The sequence below is a fragment of the Balaenoptera musculus genome, chromosome 9 (genome assembly GCF_009873245.2).
Source record: "Balaenoptera musculus isolate JJ_BM4_2016_0621 chromosome 9, mBalMus1.pri.v3, whole genome shotgun sequence".
NCBI classification, from domain to species: Eukaryota; Metazoa; Chordata; class Mammalia; order Artiodactyla; family Balaenopteridae; genus Balaenoptera; species Balaenoptera musculus.
This window is the reverse complement of record NC_045793.1, coordinates 208,439-220,778: the sequence shown is the minus strand read 5'-3', so window position 1 is coordinate 220,778 and position 12,340 is coordinate 208,439. Positions and strand designations below refer to the sequence as shown.

The 12,340-nt window shown below is 57.5% G+C and overlaps 1 protein-coding gene across 3 annotated transcripts in view; it reads right to left on the bottom strand.

Moving 5' to 3' along the window:
• Nucleotides 1–693: 693 nt before the first annotated feature.
• Nucleotides 694–12,340, bottom strand: part of VIPR2 (vasoactive intestinal peptide receptor 2) — a 70,630-nt gene continuing 58,983 nt past the window's right edge. For all 3 annotated transcript variants that reach the window (XM_036864156.1, XM_036864157.1, XM_036864158.1), the window contains exons 7-13: nt 9,155–9,305; nt 8,447–8,507; nt 7,441–7,510; nt 6,792–6,883; nt 3,319–3,448; nt 3,198–3,239; nt 694–2,008 (exon numbers count right to left, since the gene is read on the bottom strand). In XM_036864156.1, coding sequence (XP_036720051.1) covers nt 1,835–2,008; nt 3,198–3,239; nt 3,319–3,448; nt 6,792–6,883; nt 7,441–7,510; nt 8,447–8,507; nt 9,155–9,305 — 720 coding nt within the window. In that variant the 3' untranslated portion in view covers nt 694–1,834. The remainder of the gene's footprint in view (nt 2,009–3,197; nt 3,240–3,318; nt 3,449–6,791; nt 6,884–7,440; nt 7,511–8,446; nt 8,508–9,154; nt 9,306–12,340) is intronic.

The following is a 12,340-nucleotide window of genomic DNA, read 5'->3' as shown; positions in this document are numbered from 1 at the left end:
GGCACACGCCCGTCCCGACATCACGTATTCACTTCCCTTCCTTGCGACTGCAACGCATTCCTACCTTAAGCAAATTCTCACGAAGCTCTTTCCGCCAGTGGACAGCTGACAGCGTTCCACCACCTGGCGCTGGGGCTCCCAGAAACTCACCGGAGGCTGGTCCGCCTGCTCATGTCTAAGTCAGCTTCTGGAGAATTTGACTTCCAGCAGTGTGCGGTGTTCCTCTTGGAATGAAGCAGTTTGGTTGAACATGGAATTTATTAGAAACAGATGTTCTCTGTCTGTGGTGCAAATGCAGTTACGGGCCAGCTCCCGGAAGGCACACACACACACGTGTACATACGCAAGCACGCATGTGCTCAGCCCTGACCCTAGTTAGCAGGTTCTCAGGTTCTGTGGAGCTGTGGGGTGGGTGTGTTGGGAGTCGCAGGTGCCCCCCACCCTTGCAGGGCTGCTGGGCGCCCCGTGCATCACCCCCACCGCTGACCGGATGCTCTAAGGGGCACGTCCAGGCAGGCGGCATAAGAGCCCTGGGGAAGGTGGATGCTTCCAAAGGCCACAAGCTGCCAGGTGCCCCCCTCCCCACCCTGTATGCCATCCAGGCTCCGCCTTAGACGTGGGAAGATTTCCTCCAGATGTCCTCAGTTTGAGATCCTGGGGCCTCAGGATTTGCCGGTCAGAGTCACCCAGCGTACAGACAAGAAATGGGTTTTATTCAAGCGGTCACGCATGGCGGCTTGGGGACATTCCACACACGTTTACAAAATTTTATTTGGTCACCCCCTCCTCTGCTAACAGTGAGTGACATTCACTCTTCCCTCTGCTGTCAATCAGGCCAGACCGCCCAGTTCCAGGCTCGTGGCCTTGGCTCCCGCCAGCTGACGGACGTCCAGCTGCACATCTAATGCCCGCGCTCCACCGATGGCCCCGGGTACCCTGGGAGCTGGCTCTTCAGTTGGTCGTGCAGATTTGGTCACAGTAAATCGTCTGAGCTGGGGAGCCGGGCTGCTGGGGGCTCCAGGTGGACGCTGCCACTCTTTGACCAGGCTCCTCTCACAGGGGGCCTGGGTGCACACCCCAAAGGGACGCTGAAGGGTGACAGGCCTCGCAGCGCTCACACCCCGCCCCCGGACGTCCAGCCTGCGTCCTCAGCCCGGCCCTGCCTGCCAGGCCCCGCTCCCTGGATATGGCTGGCATTTGCGCTCAGGTCTGTGACGCCTCAGGACGAAGACTCTGTGGCCTCACTGTTAAAGGGGACCAGTATCATACAGGGGTTGGAGAACTGAGTGCCGCGGCAGAGAAAGAAGAGCCCGGATGGCGGCGTGAGCAGGACTGGGGCAGGCGGGGCCCACCTGGGCTTGCGGGGGGGTTCCACGGAAGCCCTCAGTGGGCGCCTGTGTGTCCTGCACACAAGGGGCTGCCCTGTGGGACCTGGGGGCCGAGGCTGGCGATGCAGGTCATGCAGAGGAAGGGTGACCACGTCACTCAGGGCCAGCGTCCCAGCATCCCAGCTCAGGCCTGTGCCCCCTGAGAACAGGCAATGAGATCAGAAAACCCCCGTTTTCTTCCACAGTCGCTGGACCCAAGTCCTGGGCTACTGCCACCTTGACCTTTCCTGGTCTCTTTGAAAATGGGTCTGTCTGCACGGTCAAACAACATAAAGAACAAAGTTACCTAAATGCTGGGGTGTAACAATCGTTAGATTTAAACCCCGGGCGGTTACAAGGTAAGCCGGTTCCACGGGTGGGATAAGCCAAGCCCAGCTCCAGGGGGTCCGAGCTGATTCACCCCAGCACTCCTGGCTGGGGGCTCGGGCTGCAGTGTGGTGGCGCCTCTAGATGACCGAGGTCTCCGTCTGCAGGAAGGACAGAGCGCGGGAGCCGCGGGGGACGTGCAGGGTGCCCTCCGAGCCGTTCCTCGAGATGGACGAGCTGTGCAGCCTGTAGTCCCGGCCGGAGGGCCGGCTGGGGCACAGACTCCGCCCCACCCTCCTCAGCTCGCTCTGCACCTGCGGGTTGGGGGGGGCGAGAGCAGGCGGGGGTCAGGCGGTCGGGCAAGCTGGGACCGAGACCCCGGCTTCCCGCTAGAGCGAACGCCCGCCCGTGAACGAACCGCTTCCCCTTCGGCCCTTTTCTGGGTGTGGAGGGTGTGACATCCATGGGCGGGGGGCGGGGACAGACGGGCCCGGGAAGGAAGAGGCGGAAAAGGCTGCGGGACCAGACGAGGGACCAAGAGAAAGGTGGTCAGACTACGGAGCCCAAGGCAGTCCAGAGGCAGCGGCTGCTACACCCAGAACCCGAGAGGGCGGATTGGGCTTTCCAGAAAAGACCTCCCGCGGAAGCCGGGCCGCAGCGCTTTGCCCTCCGGTCCTGGTTCTGCCCCCGGCTCCCGGCGGGCGGGGGCGTCAGGGGCGTCGGAAAGAACGAGGGGAGGGAGGTGCAGGAGGCGCTCAGACGACACGCGACAGGGAGGAACGGCACGCAGCAGGCGCCGGCTGGGCCTGGGGAAGCCGCGCGGGGATGTCCTGGGGAGCAGGGGCTGGACACAGGCGGGGTGGGGCCCGACGGGAGACCTGGGACGCGCCGGGGCGGGGGGGGCCGGGTGGGGGGCGGGTGGGAGCCCGGAGTCCCTGCCCGCCTCCCCGCCGCCCTCGGTCCCGAGCTGGGGCTCTGGGCGCGGGGGTCTCCAGGCTGACCCTCCCCTATCTGAGCGATCCCTGTGCGGACGTGCTGCTTAGCGAGAGGAAACGTTTAAACAGCAGAGCCGGCGCTTTTCCTCGGCTGGAAGTTTCCTGTTCCTCCCGCGCTGATGCTGGCTGGCGCTCCCGCTTGGCAGCCCCGAAGGAGGCGAGGAAAGCGATGGAGGGAGGGGAGCCTGGGGGGCGCGCGGGGCAAGAAGGAAGACGAGCGAGGCGCCGGGCGTGCCGCTGGAAAGGCAGCCACGGCCCAGGGGAGGCGAGGGTATGGGGGGCGGCCGCAGGGGGCTGGCCGGGAGCTCGCAGGTGGACAGGCTCTGGGACGGTGCGGGCCGGCGGGGGTGGTCGAGGTGAGCGGGAAGACGGAGCCGAGCGCCGCGGGCGCCGGGCAAGGGCACTGACCCCACAGCAGGGTGGGCCCTCCCCAGGGGTTTTAGGAGCGTTCCAGGGGCTCCCTCACAAGCCGAGAACCTGTGCTTCCCGAGGAGGTCAAAGGACTTACTTCGCTGTTCAGAAAGCAGTAGAGGACCGCCACCACCAGGCCCTGCAAGCGAGAAGGGCGGTGGGTCAGAGGGCACTCACACCCACCCCTCCCCGGGGATGCCCAGCCCCTCCCCACGCACCTGGAAGGAGCCGATGCACAGCTCGAACAGTATCTGGTATTTGGAGGAGATCCCGATGGGAAGCACGGCGAACACCACATAGTGGACCCCAAAGAGAGGCACGAGCAGCAGGGTGGACTTGGCGAGCCTCCTGCGCCGAAGAGCAAGGGCCTGAGCTCCCGAGGGGACCCGGCGGCCGCGTGCTGGCCAGCCCAGGGGCCCCTAAGTTCAATACCACCCACCCCGTTACGGGCAGAGTGTGCACACGCGATGATGACCGCCACTTTGCCTCATAAAGCAGCAAAGCTCTTACAAGAAATCCTGACGAGTTTGCCAAGGATGACATTCGTCTGAGCAGGTCCGACGGCCCCGTGTGCCACTGGTTTTAATAGCGGAGACCCATCCCCAGCATTTGGAGCATGGGGGCAAGTTTTACTTTCAGATCAAAAGAGCAGACGCAGGGGCTTCCTTGGTGGCGCAGTGGTTAAGAGTCTGCCTGCCAATGCAGGGGACACGGGTTCGAGCCCTGGTCTGGGAGGATCCCACATGCCACGGAGCAACTGGGCCCGTGAGCCACAACTACTGAGCCTGCGCCTCTGGAGCCTGTGCTCCGCAACAAGAGAGGCCGCGATAGGGAAAGGCCCGCGCACAGCAATGAAGAGTGGCCCCCGCACTGCGATGAAGTGGCCCCCGCTTGCCGCAACTAGAGAAAGCCCTTGCACAGAAACGAAGATCCAACACAGCCAAAAATAAATAAATAAATAAATAAAATTAAAAACAAAAAAACAAAAAAAACAGCAGATGCAGCAGGGGTGGCCCCCTGAGCACAAGCGTGACAGGAAGTGTTCCCACAGACGGCTGTTTATAGGTCCTGGCAGGCGACCCTGCTCCGGATCGCACAGAGTCTGAGGAATCAGGGAACCTGGACCAGATCTAATTTCTCTGCCTATCAAAGAGCTCTTACCCTCCCTAATCAAAGAGCTGATTTTCTTCTCACTGCATTGGTGTTGAAAATAAAATAGCTCAATCCTCCCCCACCCCGCTTCGAAGCCCCTCCCGCTCCCCGAGAAGGTACAGGTCACATTCTTTTGAGTCAGGGCTTCTCAGGCCCCACCTGCACCAGAACCACCTGGAGGTCATGTTAAAACGCAGACCTGAGCATTTGCTTTTCTCTCAGGTGCCCAGAGATGCTGGGGCTGCTGTCTGGAACCCCACTTTGAGGACCACTTCTGTAAGCCACTTCTGACTCTCACGGCCGCATGTGAGACTCATCTGGGGGGGCTTTTCAACCTCTTCAAGTCCAGGCTGCCCCTCATCCAATTAAATCAGGCCTCTGCGGGTGGCCCAGCATCTTCCCAGGTGACTCAACCTGGCCCTACGTGAGGCAGCAAGCCCACCATGTTCTGAGGCTCTGGAGCATTGGGATCACCAGGGGGCCGGTCAGGAACGCAGGGGCGTGGCCCCCAGGCGGTATGTGTGCACGTCGAGGCCCCCGGGTGACCCCAGCAACCAACAGCCGCTCCAGCGACCAGCCTCATCCTGGCAACTCTGAGCTGTGGGGACTGAGGCGGGAGGCGCCTCCGTGCTCCTCCCCCACCGTCTCTGCTTGGTGGACCCCAGCCCACACTTGGAAAAAAGTCACCATTTTCTTTACATATTTTTGAGGCACTGTGGCATTTACAACAAGAAGATTTCCTCTGTACTGGGCGATCTGCACAAACTCTGAGGCCCAGGCGCCCTGCACCAGATGTGAGCATGACCTGGGCCTTGGGGGGCAGGGAAGGCCTCACTGACCACCCAGCCGCCGCCACGTGCAGCTTTGAACATTTGACTTTGTAACACCCACGGTGCACTTGCTGCCTTCACCACCTTGGGTCTCTGTCAGCCCAGTGAGTGAAGGCCGGGATTCTGCAGGGAGCTGCCCTTTAGTTAAATGGTAGAGAGAACCTGCCTGGATTCTCATTATTGATCCATCTGGAATTTGCCGTTGTGCTAGTCTCTAGCAAAGGGATTTAGAAGCTGGACCCCTGGGGTCCTGTGCCTGGAGACCTGCCACTACTGTTATGAGACAGATACACAGAAAAGATGTGCTCTGCCTTTCTGTTATCCTGGAAAAAGAATAGATTCTATCATCCCCACTTTATTTTGTTTCCAAAATAAAAGCATCCATCTCTAAGATCCACTTAGGAACACTCCCAGAGAGCCCAAAGGAAAGGTCAGCGTGGCCCTGAATAAGACGTGCAGAAAATGAAAGTCCAGTTTGAAGGGCAGCCTGAGCTGCAGGCATGGGGTGAGTCCAGGAACCAGCCCGGCTTCTCACCTGAGCAGTAAAAATGCTACTTGGAAGGTCTGGCTGAAACCACTTTATCCTTTGTGGTCTGACGTGGAATCCTACCTCTAGGCCTGACCTCTAATGTGGGCTGGGCAGAGACTGTCACACCTCAGGGCACAGTTATATGTATATGTTTACCAAACTCTATCACAACACTTACTGGTGACGGCCACTAAATGTCTTTTGAATATTAACTCTATCAATCCTTATAACCTTGTGACAATTATTATTATTATTATTTCCACTTCACAGGTGAGGAAACCGAGGCAGAGCAGTGCAGTTACCTCCCCCAGCCCTCCAGCTGGTACATAACCCAGCACTGGGCTGCTGACCCCAGGGGATGCCATCTGTCTGTCTCCCCAGGTCCACCCTGCTGTCTAAAGGAGGGGAGGGAAGGAGACAGCTGAGGGGGGCCCACCCTGCAGGGGCAGTCAGGTAACCCGCCCAGGGTCACGCAGCTTCTGCAGCTGCAATTCCAACCCCAATCTGCCTGCACCCAAGGCTCCTATCAGCTGGACCAACCACTCTACACTAAACTAGCTTTATTTTATACTCGAGTTGTGGGCTTTATCTTTTCTTTATAAATTCTTGATAGAAATTTATATGATCTTCAAGTTCCTTTACAGAGTTCTCAGATTCTTATTAATTAGCTGGACGATTGTGAGTGATTTACTTAACTTCTGTTCTCTTTCCCATGAGGGAGATGACGATAACCATCTTCATGTTATCATTCAGGCAACAAACATCAATTGAGTTATTAAGTACAAGGCCCGACATGAGGTGTCCCCTGGACCCTGTGGTCTGGCGGGGAAGAAAGAATACAAAATACAAACAATGTGTGGCCAAGGAGAAAAAGTCAGATTACAAAACAGGAAAGTGGGCAGAACACGTCAATAAGCAGCTCTCTAGAGGACATGCACGCTGGAATGAAGGAGAGGAACAGGCTTGAATAATTGCCATGGCAACGCTGGCCCTTGGACAAGACAGTCCATCTCCGGGGCTCCCTGTAAAGTGGCCAAGAGCACACTCCTGCGACTAAAGGAGAAAAGCTGGGGTCATCTGCAGGGTCCTCGCACCCCCGTTTTTCTGCTCTCCACACACATACTCAAAGTTTCCAGGCTGCCTGAGGTTGGCTCAGAGCTGGAGCTAAACAAATACTCACTTGTACTGTGACTGGTCATTGCCGCCGACATCTGGGGATGTCAACTTCTGCAGTAAAATTCGTATAATACTAACAAAAAGGATGAAATTGACCTGCAAAAAAAGAGACAACACGTTTGTGTGTGAAGTCCCCCTGCAAGGGAGGTGGTGTGGCCCGGACGTGTGTGGCTCAGCCCCGCCCTAAACGGGGCTCCAGGCACCGCTGTTTCAGAGGCACCAGGGCCCTGCCCCCCTGGTTCTGCTCTTCCCTGCCCCGCCCCCCTGAGTCAGAGCCAGTGTCTCTCTGCTGCATCACATACGTTCTGACCCCAGGCTGCGGCAGCTGAGTTGAGAAAATTAATTTTGAGACATGAAATCCACAGGTGGAAATCCAGTTCTGTTCTAAGGCTGTACATCTGGGGGACCTGACTGTGACCCCCCCCCACCCCGAGGTTCCCCTGGAGGACTGTCTCTTTCTCGCCCTCCGCTTCACTGAGACTTCGTCCTGAAGGTGGGCCAAGCCCACCATGCAAGAGCTCAGCCTCAGGGTACTTGTCTCAGAAGACCTAGTAGAACGGGCCATTTATATTTACTCCCAGACAGTGGGCTCGCCCTCTGCCCAAGTGTACAACCCGGCAGGCAACTCACGTTTCAATACAGAAATGACTTACTATAATAGAAATTAAAATCGGTGTTCGTATAACCCACCAGGGAACGCTGTGGTCATTGGTATCCCAGCAACTGTTGAAAAGAGAGAAGGAAAATCACGTTACCACCAGTTCCATCTACAAACCAAGCACAGGAGGATCAGCACGCTGCAGACTCACCCCTTACACGGGGGCTTGCCAAACAGAGCGCCCCCCGACCGTGAGCCCTCTCACTCACGCGGCGTGTTCGGTGGTCCCTCCTAACTGCCACGCGCTCTCTCCAGCAGGAAGCTGGGGTGGGCGGCTTGTAAAATGCCTCAGGCTCACCGTGTTACCCACACCCCTTCCCGGCAGGGGCACAGACCCACCCTCGTCCTGGATCCTAGCTGGTTCTGACAGCAGGATGTGGAGTCTTTGGAACCCAGCGTACGCTGCCTAGACCCACGGCCCTGGCTGCCCCTGCAGGTGCCTGTGGCGTGAGTGAGCCAGGCTGACGCCAGGAGAACCGCCCCAAGTGCCAGGGACAGAAACGCACCAAATCAACTGGGACTCTGTGAGCTCCCAGCTTTGGGTGGTTTGTTACTGGTAGTGGACAACTGGTAGACCCTGGGGTCCTGCATGAGGCACAGCACCCGTGGTGGGAGCTCTTGGTGCTTGAGTCTGGGCCATGGTCTGGCTCATTGTGCACACAAAGCAGAAGTGCTCTGGGCTCTGGCCCAACCGCACGACCTCAGAGAGCTGTGCCCCAGCTGGCCGTCTCAACCCGGCCTCCTCGCTGGGCTGCTCCGTCTCTGCCTGGTTGACCCCAACCTCAGCTCCGCTGCCAGGCCCAGCTCAGCCCCACCTGTCCCTTGGCTCTTCTCCAAGCACTCCAACCCGAGTTCCTCCCCATGAAGTTCAACGTCCTCCCCCTTGGTGTCCAAAGGCTGCCTTCGACCAGATACGAAGCTTCTCTCTGGTTTCCCGAGACCAGTGATGCCAGGACCTCAGTCAGTGCTGCTTGATCTCTCTTTACGGGCACAGCACTCACCCTGTGTCTTCTAGTGAGAGCCTGGCCGCAGTCCACGCACCTGTGCAGACGGTGGGGATGCCTGCAGAAAGACACCTGGTGACCACAACCCCGCGCTGGTTACTTGGACCAGCCCGGCAGGGGCACACGTGGGAGCTTTCACTAGCCTGATGGTCAAGGACAAGGGCTTTCTGATGAAAAGATTAAGTGGAAACTCTTCATAAATACATACAGGCTTATGCTCATGCCTTACTAAGCAGTGAAGATAATTGAGTATGTGTTTGAAGGCTTCACTGTCCTGAAACGCATCTCTGTGTTTCTGGGTGTCGGTATCAACGTGCTGGAGAGGCTGTGTTCAGACTTGGCAATGACCTGAAGGGGAGTCCCTCTCTGTGAAGGTGGGGGTCCCGCAGCTGATGCAGAGCCCTGCTGATGGGCACGTTAGTGGGACCTCATGATGGACGGTCTCCCTGCTCCTTCTCCTCCCAGGCCCCTTCCTTCTGACTTGCCCACCATCAGGGTTCGCCCCAGGAATGAGAGTCAGAGCAGTTTTACATCAGGTCCCGGTTCCCAGAAACACTAAGCTGTTGGCTCTAGAAAAGCTCTTCCTACAGGGGCGGCACAGCACTTTTCTGAGCTGAAAGCATCTGCATTTATAGGTCAGAGAGGACAGGAATCAGGAACCTGGTGGGTTTGGGGGTGGCAGTGGGCTGTCGGGGGAGTCCTTACCCCATCCGATCAGGAGATAGGCCACAAAGCGCCGGCGGGGGGAGAAGATGGCCACCAGGAGGGTGTGGAGGTACAGCCCCTCCACCAGGAGCCAGTAGAAGTTGGCCATGATGCAGTACTGGAAGAAGACCAGGCTCAGCTTGCAGCCCACCTGGATGCCACAGAGTGAGAGAGCACACTGCGTTTGGATGAGGACTTTCCGGGCAGGCAGCCTGCTCCAGGTCCCAACGCGAGCCCGTGCTGCACGAGGCGCATGGATACCCAACACAGAGGCGCTGCCTGGAGACATGTGCCTGTTCCGGTGAGGCCCTGGAACCCGCTGGAGGGTAGCATGGGGCCCAGGCAGATGCACACAGTGTCCCTGAGGGTGACATGTAACTTTGAGAGTGACCATGTGGGGCCCGGCACGCTTGGCTGACCTCCCTCTCCTTCCTCCTGACCCTCTCCTCCTGCATCTCCCTCTCCTCCTGCATCTCCCTCTCCTCCTGCATCCCCCTCTCCATCCTGCATCCCCCTCTCCTCCTGCATCCCCCTCTCCTCCTGCATCCCCCTCTCCTCCTGCATCCCTCTCTCCTCCCTCCATCCTCATCCACCCTGCATCCTCCTCTCCTCCCTCCATCCTCATCCACCCTGCATCCTCCTCTCCTCCCTCCATCCTCATCCACCCTGCATCCCCCTCTCCTCCTGCATCCCCCTCTCCTCCTGCATCTCCCTCTCCTCCTGCATCCCCCTCTCCTCCTGCATCTCCCTCTCCTCCTGCATCCCCCTCTCCATCCTGCATCTCCCTCTCCTCCTGCATCTCCCTCTCCTCCTGCATCCCCCTCTCCTCCTGCATCTCCCTCTCCTCCTGCATCCCCCTCTCCTCCTGCATCTCCCTCTCCTCCTGCATCCCCCTCTCCTCCTGCATCCCCCTCTCCTCCCTCCATCCTCATCCTCCCTGCTTCCTCCCTCCTCCCTGCATCTCCCTCTCCATCCTGCATCCTTACCCTCCACTCACTCCCACTTTTCCTCCTCTGTTCTTCCTCACTGTGCACTCTTAATAAGAGATGAAAAAATAAAGGAATGAACAAGAGAAACTCACCAAATAAGTTATCTCCCCAGGAGTTTTGAAAGGGAAAAATTATGTATTACATAAAATAAATACATTTTTAATCTCTCAGAACTTCATATAAGTAAACATATCAGGTATTTCCATGTCATGAGCAAACATGAAATTGAGGCTTTAAATCACTAAGCTTATATAAATGAGCTGAAAAAAAGAACAGTACTTTTATTTCTATTCTTCTATATCTTTGCAGCCGCCTCCCCTAATATGTGTATGTGAATGGATGGGGTGGATGTACTTATATATATGTGGATATACTCATACACGTGCACAGGGTGGACAGAGTTGCAGGAAATGCACGGCAGGCTTTCAAGCTGGCTCCCCGGGGTTGTGAGGAGCTTTAACTCACAGCGGCTCCATCCTCTCCAGGACGCTCCACCCCCTTACCTCGCACCAGGTCTCTCTTGCCTAAGTGGAGCGTGGTTCCTTCTCTTTCTAAGGTGGTTACGGTTTACTGATGCTGAGGGCGGGGAGGGGGTCTGCATGTGGAGGCGGCCCACTGGACATCGGGGCTGGGCCGCCGTAAGTGGAAAGATGCACGTAACAACACTGCTGTGGAGACGGGAGAAGCAACCCAAGACCTCGTTGGAGCAGTGACAGAGGCGTGTGCTGGGTGTCGAGGAGGAAGAGGTCCACACCCACGGGTGGAGGGAATCTGTGGTGAGCCCTGCTGGCCGGCACAGCAGGGCAAGTCCTGCACACGCAGCACCCGTGGCATCTCCGCCTTTGGAAAGCTGTCTAGCACTATTTGTTGCAATTTAAACACATGTGCCCTTTGGTCCCTCCAGTCTCTCTCCAGAGCCGCCTGACCGAGGTGAGAGCACTCGTGCACGAAGATACATGTACACTGACGCTTGTGGGGACAGAAGATATAAAAACAGGGTGTGCCTGTTATTGGTGGGACGGTCGCACAGATTATGTCACACCTGCACGCTAGATTCAGAGCAGACCCTGAGACACCGCTAGACTCAGAGGATTTCCAAGATATCCTGTTGGAGGAGGAAAGAGGACACAGTGTGTTTAAGATGATTCCAATTCCATTTTCTTGCTAAAATGTTTAAACGTCATGTCTGCATTTCTTTCCTGTTGCTCATCCACCATCAACACACTCTGAGGACAGGAGGCTTTGGGGGTTGACGGGCTGTTGGCTGACCCCGTCTTCTTTAGCGTGGAGAGGCCGATGGCCATGCGGCCGGGACAGCGCCCCACACAGATCCCAGCAAGGTCTCGGCCAGCCCCATCCCCTGTCTCGGAGCCTCCATCACTGCTCACGGCCAGGTGTCCAGGGGGCCGATCTCCTTTGTCCGCGGGGGTCCTGAAGGTCAGCTTCAGGTGGCCCTCTGGTCGCTCGTTTTCTCTAGACTGGAGCACGGTTTCCACAGGTTTAGATGAAACCCAGACCAATAAGTGCAGAGAACGAAGAGCCCACACATGTGTGGGCTGGCTTTGGTGGGGACGGAGGCAGGGGTTCTGTCTCCTGGTCCACGTTTTGATCCAATAAAGACACTGGCTTCTTTGAGGCCCAACTCCTTGAAAAGGACAAGAAAACAGCACCTACCACCAGGGTTGTCAAAGGCAAAATCAGGTGTCACACCTGGAAATACGTGTCCTCTCAGGCTCTACGGGGACAGATGGTATTTCCCTGAGTGCTGGGGAGACTTACAGCATCTGTAGGTGCTGGCTCAGAGCAGGTCAGCAGGATATTTTATTTAAACGTGTGAAGATGACAGCTGCGGGGCTGGGGACTTGGGCCTTGGTGTCTCTGTGGGTCTGACGCCTGGAGCCCTCACTGTGCAGCAAGCAGCAGAGGTGATGGCCGTGGTGACGTCCACGTGTGCAGTTTCACTCGTCCTGCGTCCACAGCTGCTCCACACCCGAGGACATGGACTCCCCCAGCACCACGCAAAGCCCCTTCCTTTGGAGCCATCTTTCCAGGGATGGAGCCAAACTCGTGATGGGACAGAGTCTGAAGGGTGTGTGTGCGCCTGGGTCTGTGCACCTGGGTCTCTATGTGAGCGTACATATGCCTGCGTGTTTCTGCGTGCCTGTGTACCTCTGTGTGCATGTGTTCTGCGTGTGTG